Raw genomic sequence first — 18,255 nt, forward strand, 5'->3', positions numbered from 1 at the left:
CCGTTTTTTTTTAATTTTTAGTGAGTTGACAATTCAAATATCCTACATGTCAAATTTATAATCACAAGACTCAAAAGATATTTTATTATATCAAACAAATTTTTAATTTAGAACCACGAGATTTGAAAGTCTATCTTTATTTTTTAAACTTCATATCTAGTCAAACATAGATACTTAAATTGAGACAGAGGGAGTGCATGTCAAATGAAGGAAATAAAAGGATAATTAAGACATCGCGGGTCTATAAGGACTTAAAAAGTAAACACACAAGAGGTAGAATTAATGTTCAACTTCTGAAATGTACGCATGTTAGTCCCTGCTTAGAGTACAATTTCAATTGCTTTTTGTACAACTTATTGTTGTTGTGTTTGTTCACCTTGGACGTTTATATATAAGAAGAAGAATAAAAAGAAGAAGAAGAAAAACATAGAATAGAAAAATAGACATATATTTTTAGTAATATGGCTAAGTAATATTGGACGAAGGGAGTACTTCATTTTTATTAATTCTTAAAGAACATGAAAAGTCGAGTATAGTAATGTGGCCAAATAATATAGGACGAAGAAAGTACTTCATTTATTAATTATTAAAGAACCTGATAAGTCAAGTAATGTGGCCGAAAAATATAGGACGGAGGGAGTACTTCATTTATTAATTCTTAAACAACGTAAAAAATCAAAAGTGAACAAGTAAAAGTACACGAAAGAAATAAATATGTGTCTGATAATTAAAATTGAAGTGCATATATGTATACATGAAAAGAAAATAAACATTCAGCAAGAATATGAAAAGTCAAAAATGAACAAGTAAAAGTACATGGAGGAAATAAATATGTATCAGAGAATTAAAATTGAAGTGCACACGTATATACACGAGAAGAGAATAAATATTCAGTACTATAATATATATTCACGTGGGATTTTTTAATTTTTAAAGAATGTAAAAAGCTAAAAGTGAACAAATAAAAATAAACGGGGGAAAAAAGTGTTGGGTGTGCGAACAAAGTACCACATTGGTAGCTAAAAAGAAAAAAATGAACCTTTACGCATAACTTTGAAGATGCATTCACATCCTTTGGGCTTCGGTGACCGTAAATACTCTGACAGTGTGGGTGGCACACAGACATGTTGAATCTTTGACCCGTGGTATGATAATGAGCCACGTGGAACTTAGTTCAAGGGGGAGATTGTTGGGTGTGCGAACAAAGTACCACATTGGTAGCTGGAAAGAAAAATGAGCTACTTATAAGGAGTTGGATACCCTTAATGATATGAGGCCTTTTGGGGAAAACCGTGCGGGCTTGGCCCAAAGCGGACAATATCACATCATGTTAAAAGTATTTTTGGGCCGTTTTAGCCCAACAACTGGTATCAGAGTCAATGATTTAGTGGGACAAGTATGCAGATGGCGGAGTGTGGCGTGGGGCCCGGCTTAGTGCCTTGGCTCGTTTATGGGCCGGTTTACAACCTTTACCCGTAGCTTTGAAGACGCATACACAACCTTTGGGATTCGGTGACCGTAAATACTCTGACGATGTGGGTGGCACACAGACATGTTGAATTTCTGATCCGTGGTATGATAATGAGCCATATGAAAAAGGAGTTGGATACTCTTAATGATGTGAGGTCTTTTGGAGAAAACTGTGCGGGCTTCGCCCAAAACGAATAATATCACATCATGTTAAAAATATCTTTGGACCGTTTAGTTCAACAAAAAGATGCCCTAGGTTAGGGGCTAGAGGATCAGTCAAACACAGGTGTTTCACTGAGAACCAAAGTAAAACAGGGACACGCGGTAGTAGTTTATTTACTACAAGGACACGTCAGCACAGCAAAACATTTTTAAGAAAGTGACCAAATTACCTCTGCAATTTCCTGTGTACAAATTCTATTACTTTTGGTACAGTAGAATAGAAATGTGTTCGTACACCAATTGTCATTTCTATAATAGAGTAAATTACTTAATCATTATTGATTAATATATATTTTCATATCTAGTTGTGATTACTTATTACTCCATTTGATGCTAATATTGGGTGGGTGGAAATAGTTTTATTTAAGATCTTTAATTTATTTAATCATATTTTCATATCTAGTTGTGATTACTTATTACTCCATTTGATGCTAATATTGGGTGGGTGGAAATAGTTTTATTTAAGATCTTTAATTTATTTTCACTGAGTATGTTGTTTTTGTTCTTCTTGTTTAATTTATTATCACCTGTACTAAAATTATTTTCCTTGCCTCTAGTTATATTTCCATGTATTATTACTTATCGAAAAGAAAAAGATGATTGCACGAATGCCGGCCTAAAGGGATCACAAAGAGAATATTCAGTGTCACCATCTCTTTAGAGTATTTCTCTAATATGGATGAGGATAACTATGCACATTCAAGGACAAAGCTGATTAGATCTTGAAAGTGACATCTTTCTTTATGGCTATATATATAGAAATAAACTATATATAGGTTAGGTTATGTATATTGAAGTAGCATATAAATCTCTCACACTATTGATAATAACTATGCTTCAATCCCAAATAAATTTTATATTGGTTGCTAATCTACTACAACCCTCTTATATACATATCTTATATTTTCCGTTTTAAGATTTCTGCGGTACTTAACTGAAATTCTAGGACGGTGATATATATAAAATAATTTTAACCATGTCAGATGACCCTTATTGGCCTACTTAGTTCTGCCCCTAGTGATATCATGTTAGTAGCTGAGCTTTTAAGTTTAATTTTTGCATAAACTTAATGAATTTGTTAATACTTTTTTTTTAATTACATAAGGGGTAGAGAGGGAAAATGGGGAAGCGAATTACAACGTGGGGATTCGAACTCTCAACAATTAGGTGAAAGTTCATATAATCAACCAACTGAGCTACTAGATCTCTACGTGAATTTGTTACTACATATGCAAGATTTGAATCAAAATTATTAAGTTCGGCTAAACTCCTACTTTGGCTTCTAGTTCCACGCGGGCAATTTGCACGATTGCCCTTATTCGGGAGTGACCTTTAATTTTTGTCCTTCGCCTAATACTCCGAGATTCTGGGTTCGAATCATGGCTTAGTAAAAAAAATTCGCAAGATAGAGTTTCGTAGCAAAATTAGGCCTATTCAAACAAAATTTAGGCCTTAAGGCAGATGTTTCGTGAAAGCCTTACCTTAATTTTTTTTTTTGTGACTGAGCGGAGATTCAAATTTATAACCTCAGAATATTTTCGATCACTTTTTAAGCGAAACGCAAAAATTAAAGACCAGTGCGTTTGAGAGACAATCCGCACAAAAAAATGGTTCCGCGCTGGTGGGAAGTTTACTCATTTTGGCATAAATAAAGAATTGAGCTACGAAACATAAGTAGGAAGATTTATAGTATTAGTATTTATAGTTAATGGAGATTCTAGCCTACTGACTAGGAGAAGTATTTCTAGATTCGTCCACATAAATTGATCTCGACAAGCAAGGTCTTGGATGTTGTTCAACTTTTTTATAAACACTTAAGAGCACCTCACTTAATTCATAGAATATTTGTTATTGTCTCTCAATACCGGCACATATAATAACTCTTATCTACTGAGGGCGCTTAGATAGATTGAAAAAATACTTAACGTTTTTTATTTTTATATGAATTTTAAATGTTGATCTCCAAAATTTTCACCTACTTCATTGACTACTATTGATCTCGACATGCTTGAGTACATGTGTTTTTCACTTACAGTGACATTTTATAAAAAAATAAATTGAATCTTTCACGAGCTGAAATAGTTTGAATTTTTTATTAAATTCTACTAATAACAGAGAACAATAATTAAAATCTGACTAGAAGTTAAGCTACAAGCTGATGCAACCTTTTCTCGTCAGTTTAACTAAACTCAATTTTATAAAAATAATGTGTTCAACCTAAGAATTTCAATGATCAACTCATCAAATATAAATTTTAATGATACTGTGACTACTGAAAGTGATTGACCACCAAAGGATACATAGAGTGGAATAGGGCTGCATATCGGTCGGTTCGGTTCGAATTTCAAAGTTATCGGTTTAACTTATTGGTTATCGGTTTGTAGACATGTTAAACCGTTAAAGAACCATTAAGATATCGGTTAATGGGTTATCGGTTCAATTATTGATTTAACCGTTAAGATTTCACACTAAAAAAAAAATCAAGAAAAAAAAACCCATAAAAAAAATATAAAAAAAAGGCTTGACCACTTTGTACAACAACAACATAACAGCATCACTTGCATTAGCTAGATCGGTGCACAAAAACCTGATCACATCACCACTTCATTCAAAATGTATCATAGCACTAAAAACTGACAGCAAAAATAGCACCTCATGAAAATGTAGCACAATGACAGCACCAAAAATCTAGCAACTAAAAAATGCACAAGTGCCCCTTTCTCAAGTGAAATCACCTCTTGAGACTTAAGAGAGAGACTGTTTATGAAGTGGAAATCAAGTAACCCTAAATCTAGTCAAGTGACTTTATATATTAAAGGGTAGAATTATAATTAAATAAATGATTATCGGGTTATCGGTTCACCCGTTAACAAAAATGGCCAAATCGTGACCCGATCCAATAAGCCAATAACCACAAGGCACCACCCGATACCCGAACCAATAATCCATTAACCCGAACCATTAACCCAATAACGCAATAATCTATTCGGGTTATTGGTTTAACCGTTAATATGCACAGCCCTAGAGTGGATGATACCCTGCACTCTTAATTAGGTCTTAATTTCAAGCCATGAAAATAATTTTTTTTAATAGGGAGTACTTTTTTCTTTAATGAATCTTATGCGGTGAAATATCTAAACTAATGGTATCCTTTATTAGATAATGAGCATTTAAAATCTATCATCAAAGAATGTGGTGCAACAGATGAGACTGTTTTTTCCTTAACCAAAGGTCTCGATTTCGAGCCCTGGATATGGAAAGATTCTTGGTAGGGAGAATTTCCTTTAATCGATCCTATGCAGCGCGAATCAAAATAGGAGGGCTCTAATGCATATACAAAGAATGTGGTGCAACGGATGAGACTATTTCTCCCTTAACCAGAAATCTTAGTTTCGAGCCTGGGATATGAAAGATTTTAAATAAGAAGAAATTCCTTTAATGAATCATATGCGGCGCGAACTAAAATAGGCGGGCTCTATCGCAGATACCGTTTGAGGAAAAAAAAAAACAGTTAAAATCCAAAAAGAAAAAAGGGATGGTGAAAATGACTACATATGCCAAAGGTGAAAGGTACTGTTCAACAGTTGGGAGGTCGGCAATGACCAACTTTTTACAGTTTAGGTAAAAACAGAAAACCTTAAAGTACAAAAAACACATTTTACAGTTAAGGCAAAAAACAGTTTTTTCTTTCTCTTTTTAGTTAAAAAAAAAACAGTTAACCTGAACAAAATGAAATTAAAAAAAAAAGATAGAAATATTACACACCAAAACCATGTTCTTTCTGTCTCTTTTCTTCTTTCTTTCTCTTTCATCTCTTTTTTCTCTCTCATCATTTTTTGAGCTAAATTTAGATCCCACTAATTTGATCCAAACTTCAAAAATATATATTAGAAATTAAAATATTTTGAGCTTTTCAAAATAAAGTCTTTTTTTTTTGGGTCCCATTTTTTTTCTTCCTTTTTTTTTTGGTGAATTTATTTATTGTCAAAAAAAGGTTAGTTTTTTGGTTTAAAAAAATTGTTTTTTCTACTGTTTTGATCTTGTTGAGCAGAAGAAAATTGTGGGGTTTTCTTGGTTTTTGCTATATTGTAATTGGATAGAGAAAATTTTATTTTAAATTTTGTTTTTGAGCTGAATTAAAGGATTTGAGAGTATTCTTGAAAATCCAACTTTTCTACAATTTTGATTTGGTTTTGAAGCAATTTTTTTTTCTGTATTTTTGTTGTAACTAGGTGTTTTTTTTTTTTTTTTTTTTTGAAGTAAGGGGCTTGAGAGTTTGTAAGTGTTCTTGAATTTACATTTTTTCTAAAATTTTGATTTGGTTCTGAAGATAGTTTTGTATTTCTTTTTTATGGGGTTTTGTTAATTCATGTTGTAATTTTGTGAAAATATATATTTAGTTTAAGTAAGGGGTTTAAGATTCTTGAAATTCCAGTTTTTATTTAATGATTTCTATAGTGAGTTGGGATGGAAGAAAGGGTTAATTTTTAGAATTTGGTGTTAAAATAGAGATGAAGGAAACTAAGCTTGAAGAAGGAGAGGCTTGTGATGATACAACTGTTGACCCTGATGTTGCACTCTCCTATATTGTATGTGTTTTTTCCTTCCTGTTTTACTTTCCAAGATTACATTTTTATTGATCAATGTTACATAGCGATATATATATCGGTAGAAAATGTAGTGAACTTCTGATAGTTGTCTAATAGTGGTCTGAGAAGAGCTTAAACGGAGCGACATGGTCAATGACTATTTATTGAGGCGTAGTTGTTGTAGAGAACTGCGAATACATTTTGTTTTTATCTTCTGTAGTAGCGGTTTGAGGTGAGCTTAAATGGACCGACATGGTCAGTGAGGATTCAAATTGAGGTGTAGTTACGTTTCCAAGATTACATTTTTATTAATCAATGTTACATAGGAATATATGTTAGTAGAAAATGTAGAGAACCTTTAGTACCTTTTATTTTTATTTTGTGTAATAGTGGTCTGGTATGAGTTTAAGTGGATGACATGGTCAATGACTATTTATTGAGGTGTAGTTGTTGTAGAGAACTTCGAATACATTTTGTTTTTATATTGTGTAGTAGTGGTCTGAGGTGAGCTTAAATGGACTGACATGGTCAGTGAGGATTCAATTAGTGTAGTTACGTTTCCAAGATTACGTTTTTGTTAGTCAGTGTTACATAGGGATATATGAAGAAGAGAGAGCTTAAATGGACCGACATGGTCAGTGAGGATTCAAATTGAGGTGTAGTTATGTTTCCAAGCTTACATTTTTATTAATCAATGTTACATAGGAATATATGTTAGTAGAAAATGTAGAGAACCTTTAGTACCTTTTGTTTTTATTTTGTGTAATAGTGGTCTGGTATGAGTTTAAGTGGATGACATGGTCAATGACTATTTATTGAGGTGTAGTTGTTGTAGAGAACTTCGAATACATTTTGTTTTTTATCTTGTGTAGTAGTGGTCTGAGGTGAGCTTAAATGGACCGACATGGTCAGTGAGGATTCAGTTAGTGTAGTTACGTTTCCAAGATTACGTTTTTGTTAGTCAGTGTTTATGCCCAAGGTGGGAGTGGCATCGGTGGAGCACAAGATGCGGGAAGCGAGACTGAGATGGTTTGGGCATGTGAAGAGGAGAGACACAGATGCTCCAGTGCGGAGGTGTGAGAGGTTGGCTATGGACGGTTTCAGGAGAGGTAAAGGGAGGCTGAAGAAGTATTGGGGAGAGGTGATTAGACAGGATATGACACAGTTTCAGCTCACCGAGTACATGACCTTAGATAGGAGGTTGTGGAGGACTCAGATTAGGATAGAAGGCTAGGTGGCTTATCCTTTCACCATAGTAGTTGTAGTTTTGCTCATTTGTTTATTGCCATTTGATTTCTGCATTTGATTGCTGCTTATATTTGTTGGGCCATTGTACTTTGCTTATCTTATTTATCTATAGTAGTTAATGCTCCTTTCTTTCCGGACTGTTCTACCATGACTTTCTCGCTTTTGTTATTCCTTGTTTTCATATTGTTTTCGATATGCTTGGTCCTATCTGACCTTTTGTCTTGTTTTCCTCTCTTGAGCCGAGGGTCTTTCGGAAACAGCCGCCCTACCTTTCAAGGTGGGGGTTAGGTCTGCGTACACTCTACCCTCTCCAGACCCCACATGGTGGGATTATACTGGGCTTGTTGTTGTTGTTGTAGTGTTACATAGGGATATATGCCAGCAGAAAATGTACAGAATCTTTAATTGTGGTCTGGTATGAGCTTAAATGGATGACATGGTCAATGACTATTTATCGAGGTGTAGTTATTGTAGAGAACTTCGAATGCATTTTGTTTTTATCTTGTGTAATAGAGGTCTTAGATGAGCTTAAATGGACCGACATGGTCAGTGACGAGTCAATTAAGGTGTCGTTACGTTGTTGTTGTAGTATATTACATAGGGAACCACAGAAGGGGGAGAGTGGGAATTGAACCAGTATGTACCTGATAGATTCCCAACAGTTCACTAGACTATAAGTGTTGGTTAAGATTACATATCTAACTTTAAACTAAGATTAAAACTTCAGCTTCTCAGTTATAATCAATCATAAACTTCGGCCCAATTGCAAACTAGATTTGTCCGCGAAATGGTTCTTTTCTTGAATCCTTTGCTCATTTAACAGTACACTCGGGTACCTCTGTCACTTCTTGCTTGTACCATATTCAATTGTAATTTGTTAAGTTTATATTGTTATTTGCTTCATCTTAATTTTTCTACTTCACTAATATATTGCTCAGTTCTCTATCAAACTATAAACTTTATCATCGCCAAGTTTATGCTTTTAGTATTACTTTTGTCATTGAACTTACCAAAAAGTATCATTCTGCATTTGATTATCAGGCCATCTTGGCTTTCTTTTATTCTCTACTGGCTAAAACTAGCTGTTGCAACAGCCAGTTTCATACAATTGTATTATGCACTTTCCAGCTTCTCACATAGCTGTTATCTTATTCTTTCAAGGATGAGAAACTCCAAGATGTTTTGGGACATTTCCAAAAGGATTTTGAGGATGGAGTTTCATCTGAGAACTTGGGTATTTACAATGGAATACTCTTAGATGCAGAACTGTGCAGTAATGTGTTTGTGCCTTGAATAAATGACTATCTATTTGCATGTTTTTGCAGGGTCAAAATTTGGTGGATACGGTTCGTTTTTACCTACCTATCAGCGTTCACCTTCTGGGACCTGTACAAAGACTCCACCAGAGGCCTACCACAATAACATATCAAAATCACCGAGCAATTTGCGCCCAGAGGTAGCTACCTTCTAATGCTGCTATGTTTTTATTAAGAGAAAATGACAAAAATGGTCTCTTATCGTTGTTAGTAGGTTAAAAATAGTCCCTTAAGTATCAACTGAGCAGTTTTGGTCCTTTAAGTTTGCCAAAACTGTACAGTTTTGGTCTCTGTCAAATAGTTACCAAACTCTAATTGTCAAATTTAACTGGAACTATGATTTTTTTTTTACCAGAAACACCAAAAATTTCCTTCAAAATTTCAGAAACCAACAACAACATACCCAGTGAAATCCCACAATGTGGGGTCTAGGGAGGGTAAGTGTACGCAGACCCAGGGGCGGACCCATGTAGTAATATTTGGTGCTCGAACAACCATTAACCGTGGTGGATACTTTATGTAGACATATAGACCAATAGACCAAAACAAAATAACATAAACCATAAAATCCGTACTTCCAAATGTGAGTTCTCGTTAAATATTTCTATTTTCAAGAAAGTTCCATTTAAATTGAACAATCAGACTTTGGTAAATATCAGATGGAGATCAAATATGTTCACTTTGGCAAAGTTAAAGGACCAAAACTGCTCAACTGATAGTTAAGGGACTATTTTGAACCAAATATCAAAGATAAGGGACCATTTTTGTCATTTTCTCGTTTTATTAACAAGTATAATTGCTTTCCTCACATTGATTTCTACTTTGACTAAGCAATATGCATCATCTTGTTATGCAGGGTGGTCGTCGACCCTCATCAGCTTCTTCATCCACTTCCCTATCAGGAAGGCCCCTAGCACTGAAGACTCCAGCAGCTAATGGGAAAACAAATCCAGATGAAGACTCCACTTCAAAAAGTGATATAGTCAAGAAGCCAACAAATCTCTCAGACAAGAAAGCTCCCCAGTTGCATAACAAAGTTGGTAATGAAAATTTGTCAACTCAAAAGAAAGCTGAAATCTACAGCGGGCTTGGCCTTGATGTCTCTCCATCATCATCGCCGGATGATAGCCTGATGAACAATGAGGGGTTATCCCATGACCTTAAGGATTCCCGAAATGAATCTCCGACAAGTATACTTCAGGTGAATGCTCTCATCTCTCTCCTAAAAGCATCAAAGTTTCTTTAGGGTTGATTACAGTAAACAGCCCTGTAATATTGACTCAGTGTTGGATACACCTCCTGTATTTTAGAATCAAAACACTTATACCTCCCATACTACGGGAATCCTACATTTACACTCCCATGAGGTATATCTGAAACCAAGGATATTGAAATACGACTATTAAAAGATAAATGATTTACTTTTTCATAATTATATTTTAATATACTTGGTTCGGATATTCTTCACAGAGGGTGTAAGTGTAGGATTTCTATAATATAGGTGGTATAAGTGAATATAGGGGGTGTATCCAAAACTGAGTCATATTATGGGGTGTTCAGTGTAATTAACCCTTGTTAGTATAGGAGGTATAAGTGAATATAGAGGGTGTATCCGAAACTGAGTCATATTATAGGGTGTTTAGTGTAATTAACCCTTTTTGTTATGTATCTCTTGCTTTTTTTGGTCAACTTGACCTTGGGTTCTCCGTTTATTTTCTTGCATGTGTTGCGGCAGATTATGACCTCATATCCATTGCATGATGGTCTATTATTATCCCCACTTTCGGATGATTTGATTTGCTTGACCGAAAAAGTAAAGCTCTGGGGGAAATGTGGATCCCAACTTATGATCCAGGGAAATCTAGAAACTTCTGTTGCAGTAGTAAATGGAGCTCATTGTGCAAAAAATGGTTCGGAGCACAAAAAGAAATATGTTAGAGATAGATACAGTGAATTCTTTGGGGACATAAAAGCTGAGGAGGATGATGTTGAAACTGGTTTACAAGAAATTCATTCACCAGAAATGCTGAAGGTTTCTGATGCTGTTGGTCATAAAAGTTTGGTTGAACATAACAGCTCGATAAAGGAAAGAGTTAATGTTGGCAAAACTGAGAATCTGTGTCCGTCTGGGGAGTATCCGATATTGGCTTCAAATGGACCAACTTCCGTTGATGCTTCGCATACAAGCCACGAGAACCCGAGTCTTGGTGTACAAGCTATCGATTCAAGTGGGAAGACAAGATATGGATTAAAAGTTTCGTCAGGTGGAACTAAACAAGACGGCTCACAATCTTCAAACTTTCAGGAGAACCCGAATTGTAGAAGCTCAAGTGGTACTTCTCATTCAGTTGATGAAAATTTCCATCAACACTCGGGCCATCCAAATAGCTCAGTTGTAGAGAAGAGGAGACATAAAAACAAAGAGAAGAAAATTTCTCTTGACAACCACTCTGATGAAGGTATTCATCTTTTAGTAGTCATATTTTGAACTTGCTGAACCCGTGGAATCCTAGTAATCTTCTTTATTTTCCGTATGGCATGTTTGACAGGTACAAAGGATGCAAAGATTCGGGATAAATATACAAACAGGGACTCAGAAAATGATTCAAAGAAAGACCTGGTTTCAGCAAAAAACCCAGAAGCCCATATTTCAGACATGTCAATGCATATGGAGAGGTGTGACAACAAAATTTCTTTGACAAAGAGAAAAGGGAGCGAACTTCGAGATACCTTGACATGTAATCCCCAAGATTCTATGGAAAAAATATGTGATGACATCTGCAGGAAGGAAAAGAAAGCAAGGATATCCAAGTTTGACCAGAAAGACACTAGCACGAGCTATTCGCAGAGTGTAATGGCTGCAGATTCTACAAAAAGGGATCTATGCAATTCGCGGCCTTCTATTGCTGCCTCTTCAGCCTTTCCCACTTCTAGTCCCAAGAGGTCTTCTGATGGCGAAAATAATGGCTTCTGCAATCAATCCAGTATGGTTAAGAAGGATAATGCCTGCAATGGCAAGAGTTATGATCTAGAGTTCTCTGAAGCTGATTTGGCGGAGAAAGATGTTCATCGTGAATCAGGTAAATCAGCTGCAAAAGTCAAAGCAAAGACCATGGTTTCTGGTTATGCAACTCATCAGGACGCTGATGTAAATGCTTGCAAGACAGAGAACTCGAACCTAGGCTCTGATAAGGAGAGAAAGAATGACCATCAGTGTCAGAATAGTGGGTCTGTCTCAAATGGTAGAAGAGGTTCCTCGTCACGGCATAAAGAGAAGAAGCGAGCTCCGAAATCTGATTCTGACCAACGTAAGACCAAAAATCCTGATATTTTTGTTGAATGTGTCCATCTCATCGCAAAGCCTAAGCTGTTAGAGAGAGCGCATTTTTATTTACTTATTTATATTATCAACACGCCCCCTCATGTGGGGCCTGATTCCTTTTTTCATGGGCCAAGCACGTGGATACTATTTTTGATAATGAGTGGCAGTGAGATTCGATACCGTGTTAAAGTGTGGGTCCATGTCATCTAAAAGCTTAAGCTGTTAGAGAGATCACTTTTTTTTCACTTAATTATATTCTCAACAATTTTAAATTTATCTTCAGATCATATGCCATTAGATGAGGAGAAGACGGCACCTGGCAAAAACAAGTCTCAGGAGAGATCTGATGTTGGTTCAGATAGATTTAAAAAGAGTTCTAAGAAGGATCCTTCTGGAAAATTACTGGACGAAAATGTTAAAGGAGATAATCAATCGAGATTTGGTCATCATGATGATGCAGAAGTTCGATCAGATGTTAAAAGGCAGGCTGCAGTACCAGATCGAGATGATCAGAAATTATCGAAGAAACCCGTTACCAACAAAAGTGAGCAGATTGAAGTCTCTTCCAAGTCTCCTTATCAGAGTGAGACGGTTGTATTTAAAGAGCCAGTTCCTGGATCTGAAAGAGAAAATGGGGCAAATTTGGTTAAAGTTGATGCTTTTGAAAGGGAAAGGTCAAATGCTTCAAGACAGAATAAAAAAGCTAAAACCCACCATGGAAACCTACCTAATAGTACTGCTAATATGGTCAGGGATCTAGATGTTCCCAGCCCTGCTCGGAAGGATTCATCAAGTCAAGCTGCTACTAATGCCATTAAAGAAGCCACAAACCTTAAACACCTGGCAGATCGTCTCAAGGTTAGAAGAATATACACTTACGTCCAAAGGAAGGAGGGGACAAAATATGGAGGCTTAATACATCGACAGCCCTTAAGCTTGCATGTAAATATCATTTGGACACTCGAACTACGGCTTGTTCAAATTCGACACCTGAACACACGATAAAATGTTCCTATTGACACTTTTGGTTCAAATTTTGGAAAAACTTTTGTGCGTGATCTCAAGTGTCGTTACTTAGATAAGTTAACCACTTAAAATGTGTCACATCCTTTGATTATACGCATTAGCCTCAATAAACCGTGAAATGGTAAAACCTCGGGCATGTCCCAATTGAGGTTGATGTGTATAATTAAAGAAGATGACATATTTTACGTAGTTTAGCTTAACTACCTATTAGACGTTTGAGAACACGCACAAAAGTTTTTCAATAATTTGAACTGAAAGTGTGTAATAGGAACACTTTATCATGTGTTCAAGTGCTCAACTAGAATAAGTTGTAGTTCGAGTGTCTAGATGAAATTTACTGGCAAGTTTAAGGGGCTGTTGATGTATTAAGATATGATTTATTATTTGTTTCATTTTTTTAATGTTGGTGTAACTTTGGCTATTTGTTTCAGAATTCTGGATCAAGGGAAAGTACGGGCATCTATTTCCAAGCGGCACTGAAGTTTCTCCATGGCGCCTCCTTACTAGAATTAGACAGCTCCAAGCACGGTGAAGTGAATCAGTCACGGAGAATCTATAGCAGCACCGCAAAACTCTGCCAGTGAGTTCAACTTGGAACTCCATTCATTTATTGAGACGACATGCAAAACTCTGTTGCAAGCATGAAAATATTATGTTAAAAAGATTGTAGAGTAGGTATTACTCCCTGCGGTCCTAATTTATGTGAAGGTGTTTGATTGGGCACGCAGCTTAAGAATGAAAGGGATAACTTTGAAACTTGTGGTCTAAAATAAGTCATTGATACTCGTGTGGCTGTCAATCATCTCGCTAGGGGTAAAATGGCATTTTAAAGTTAAATTGTTACTAAATATAGAAAGGTGTTGTTCTTTTTGGGATTGACTAAAAAGGAAAGAGTGTCGTATGAATTGGGACGGAGGGAGTAGAATTTTGGATGCAACTTCCTTCATCTTTGTTATATATTCCAATAAACTTCATGACCTAATCTATTTTTCTGAATGTGATTAGTTCTTGTCAATTTCCACTTTTTTGAAGAGACATTTGTGCCCAAGGTTTATGGTGCTTTTGCATTCAATCAGAGCAAATTCCATTGGATAGTACTTTTAGAACACGTGGAATGAATGCTACTTATGGATGTATTTTAGAAATCAGCTGTTACAATGCCATGACAAAACTTGACTTACCATCGGAAATGTCAATGAGGATGTAATGCTGATTGTTGGCCCTTCTTATGTTCATAGGTTTTGTGGTCATGAATATGAGAAATTAAAAGACATGGCAGCTGCTGCACTTGCCTATAAATGCATGGAGGTCGCATACATGCGAGTAATCTATTCTTCGCAGTCTGATGCAAACAGATACAGAAATGAGTTGCAAACAGCTCTACAAATTTTTCCTCCAGGTAATCTGGATTGAGATGTCTGGGAAAATCTACATTTCATATCATGTTGCTTCTTTAGGCCACTACTTCTAACTTTTGATACTACTAGGGGTGTCAATTTTTTTTTTTGGGGGGGGGGGGGGGGGGGGTTGTTTGAGGGGTGCTGGGCTGAATGTGGGTGGGTCAGTTACTTGGGCTGTAATGGGTTGGGCTAAAGAGCGGGTCATAACCCAACCTGCTCAATTCTTACTAAAGTTTTAATTTCTTTCATAATTTTTTAAGTACCTAATAAAACTATTTTTTTCCTTTATTATGAGTACATATAAAATATCAAATAAAAAAATATATTTGTGAAAATATTTTGACAAGATTCATGGGTCAATTTGGGCTACATATCAGCCCAATTGTTAGATGGACTGAAATGGGTTGGGCTAAAATGGGCCAAGCTAATAAATGCTTGAACGGATTGGGCAGGTCATGTTTCATGGGCTAATTTTGCCACCCCTTGATACTACTAACCAATATGCTTTTTGATGGTCACTCACTAAGAGAACATGTCAAACGTTTTCTTATTTTAATCTATAATCATCATGTGTACGTATTGGCCAATGCGTTTTTGCACTTCTGTCCTATCAGTCGGGACATTCTGGCATATGTCAAATTGGTGATATCCACTGTTGATGAACAGAATTGCTCACGAAAGAAAGCATCACAACATATATGAGTACCGGAATAGTTAAACTAGTTAGAATGTGTTACAACCATATGTCTCTAGTGATGAGAGCTGCTTTGGACTTTTCTTCTTAATGGTTTAAACTCTTATCAGACTCATTATTATTATATAATAGGTGAGTCTCCTTTCTCTTCTGTCTCTGATGTTGACAATTTGAACAATCCAACAATAGTAGACAAAGCTGCATCGGCGAAAGTTGTTGGTTCTCCTCAAGTAGCTGGAACTCATTTTGTCTCAGCAAGAAATGGTTCTAGCTTCACGCGGCTAATCAACTTGGTAAGTACACATATTTTAAGGATAAACCAACAACCCAATTAAAGAATTATTTGGTGATAACTAACACCATTATTAGTTAGATTAATCACCTAGAATGGTTAGATTAGCTAGTTGAACCTATGTTCATTAGGCTTCATTAGAGGTAGCAAAATCAGCCAATCAATACATGACCCACCCAACCCGTTCAAGAATGACCCACCCATTTATTAGCTCATCGTATTTTAGCACTACCCGTTTCAGCCCATCTAAAAATTAGGCTGATATGTTGGCCAAATGACCAATGGAGACCTTGTCAAAATAATTTCATTAAGACAACAACATACCCAGTGTCCCACAGGTTGGGTCTGGGGATATTTTCAAAAAGACATTTTCGTATATGATACATTATAATAGCCGTAATGAAGAAATAATAGTTTTATTGGGTACTTAGAAAATTATAAAAGAACAAACAAAGAAATTAAACGGATTGGGTTATGATCCGCTTTTTAGCCCAATCTATTTCAGCCCAAGTAATTTTGACCCACCCATTTATTAACTCAGCCATTTTGATCCCCCCAAATCCAGCTCAACCTGCCCATTTGACACCCCTAGGGCTTACTTCTGCATAGTCAAACCTTTTACCATAAATATCCATTATGAACTCACTTTCGGAATTCTTGATAGTTTGACTATGTAATGCTGTTTCAATTTTCTAGCATCTTAGAGATTTGTTATTTTACAGGCACAGGAAGTTAATTTTGCAATGGAGGCCTCCAGGAAATCACGTGTTGCTTTTGCAGCAGCTAATCCAGGGCCTGGAGATTCACAATTATCCGTTAAGAAGGCCCTTGATTTCAACTTCCAGGATGTGGATGGATTATTACGTCTTGTGCGTGTCGCCATGGAAGCTATCAATCATTAGATTACAAGCTGTTGCCGAAATTGTCCACACCTTGGAACATACTTCTGTACCTCCTCTCCGTGTACTGTCAGTTGAGCAAGTTGAAAAGAGGATCTCTTGGTTGGAGTTTGCTATACCATCTCCCAAAGTTTCATCTTCTGAATTCTCTTGTACACCTGTACAGTAATACAGTCAAACCTCTCTATAACGTCGTTTGTCCCGAAATGTTTTAGTTGCTACAGCGAAACGTTGTTATAGAGAACATATAGTATAACATAACAGGAAAGATCTGTTCCACAGAAAACCTGATTGTTATACTAAAATGTTGTTATAGAGGATGACTGTTATAGAGAGGTCTGGCTGTACCATTTACTGTTTGTAAGATATCCTAGCAGAAGGGAGCCTTGGAGCAATGGTGAAGTTGTCTTCGTGTAACCTAACATCAAAAGGTCACGGGTTCGCGCCATGGAAGCAACCGCTGATAAGCATAGGTTAGTCTTCCTACATCAGATCTCCTTGGGATGCGACCCAACACAAACCGTACGTGGAAGTGGGATGCTTCACTGGGCTGCCTTTTTTTATAAAAGATATCTTAAGGAATGCGGTGGTGCTGTCAGAAATTCACATCATTCAGTGGCTTATTACTTATCCTGCTGACTTGGTAAGATGAGCTTCACAGTTGTGTGTTTGTTTAAGTTCTGGTTTTGCCTCGTCTTATATCAATTTGTTGTGTTTTCTGTTTCTAGCCAGTTGACTGATTCCCTCAAATTACCTTTCCCCTGGTACATAAGAAACCGAGATAGCTTGTTGGTTTTGATCAAAGCAGGAAAGATGTCGGGAGTATAATGTAACCAATATATATATATATATATATATGCTTCACATGGGTTGTTGGATTGTCGATTAGAGGACGAGGAGTTGCTATACCTTCTCCCTGTAAGTCAATTGTCCACAGCTGAATTCTATTAGCAAAAATAGAGAGATATTTGCCTAAATTTGTTGGTTTTGGTTGCAGCTCTACTTTTTTGCAGATAGGGGTGTCGTGTGATGAGATCTCCCGTTGTTACTGACAGTTTCACCTCTTCATTTGGTTAGAACTCTATTGCCACTATTTCTTCTTTTGTATCCTGTTTATCTTGCAACATATTGTGATCTTTCTATTGTTTTTCGCTTATTGATGCCATATTACAGGCAGTTGAGAACTTCAACAGAAACAGCTGCAGGAGCTATTACTAGTGTTTTGCTACCTACCAAAGCCAATGGCTATTCTTTTTCCCCAGTCTTTTGGGGTATTTCTTTATCTTAAAATATTACACTCGGACGGACTTAAATGGAGCAACGTGGACGTAAAGATTCATAAGCGGACTCCTGCACTCGGACGGACTTAAATGGAGCAACATGGATGTAAAGATTCATAAACGGACTCCAACTTGCTTTGGAATAATAAATTATAGTTGCTGTTGTAGTTGCAGTTGTACAGAAGACAATTGATTAACAGAAAATAATTGTCTTTCGTTAAATCTTTATTTATAGTTAAACACCATATTGATGTACATTAGTAAGATTTATTTGACTTGTAAAAGGTAAAATAAAGGAATTTATATCAGCTTAGAAGATGTAGAAGTTCTCAATCATAATCTTGGAATGAAGTGCTGAAGTTTTGTATAGATGGTGTTTACATTGCAATCAAAGATATGATCAGTTCAGCCCCATCCCCCTCCTCTTTTATACTCCATCCATTCTTTAATTTGGGTTCATGTTATTACAAATTCTTCCGTTATTTCTCTTTCTGACC

General features: G+C 36.2%; 1 protein-coding gene across 4 annotated transcripts; it reads left to right on the forward strand.

Annotated features, from left to right (window-relative positions):
• The first annotated feature begins 5,508 nt into the window (after positions 1–5,508).
• LOC132605629 (cysteine-tryptophan domain-containing zinc finger protein 7-like) lies at positions 5,509–18,170 on the forward strand. 4 transcript variants are annotated; one of them, XM_060318798.1, is made up of 14 exons: positions 5,509–6,281; positions 8,691–8,763; positions 8,855–8,985; positions 9,702–10,046; positions 10,581–11,304; positions 11,395–12,153; positions 12,451–13,025; positions 13,625–13,773; positions 14,432–14,592; positions 15,477–15,580; positions 16,302–17,121; positions 17,207–17,396; positions 17,476–17,550; positions 17,652–18,170. In XM_060318798.1, exons 1-11 carry the CDS (start codon positions 6,204–6,206, stop codon positions 16,479–16,481), a joined length of 3,279 nt encoding a protein of 1,092 aa, XP_060174781.1. In that variant the 5' UTR covers positions 5,509–6,203; the 3' UTR covers positions 16,482–17,121; positions 17,207–17,396; positions 17,476–17,550; positions 17,652–18,170. The 4 variants fall into 4 exon arrangements, with proteins under 4 accessions (XP_060174781.1, XP_060174782.1, XP_060174779.1 ...); XM_060318796.1 differs by having other exon boundaries at positions 5,511–6,281; positions 15,420–15,580; XM_060318797.1 differs by having other exon boundaries at positions 5,511–6,281; positions 15,420–15,580; positions 17,211–17,396.
• Positions 18,171–18,255: the final 85 nt, after the last annotated feature.

The sequence above is a fragment of the Lycium barbarum genome, chromosome 8 (assembly GCF_019175385.1).
Source record: "Lycium barbarum isolate Lr01 chromosome 8, ASM1917538v2, whole genome shotgun sequence".
NCBI lineage: Eukaryota > Viridiplantae > Streptophyta > Magnoliopsida > Solanales > Solanaceae > Lycium > Lycium barbarum.

Coding starts and splice junctions, on each gene's coding strand:
- LOC132605629 (XM_060318796.1), top strand. CDS start 6,204: ATGAAGGAAACTAAGCTTGAAGAAGGAGAGGCTTGTGATGATACAACT. Junction 10,047..10,580: donor CTCCGACAAGTATACTTCAG/GTGAATGCTCTC, acceptor GTGTTGCGGCAG/ATTATGACCTCATATCCATT. Junction 11,305..11,394: donor TGACAACCACTCTGATGAAG/GTATTCATCTTT, acceptor CATGTTTGACAG/GTACAAAGGATGCAAAGATT.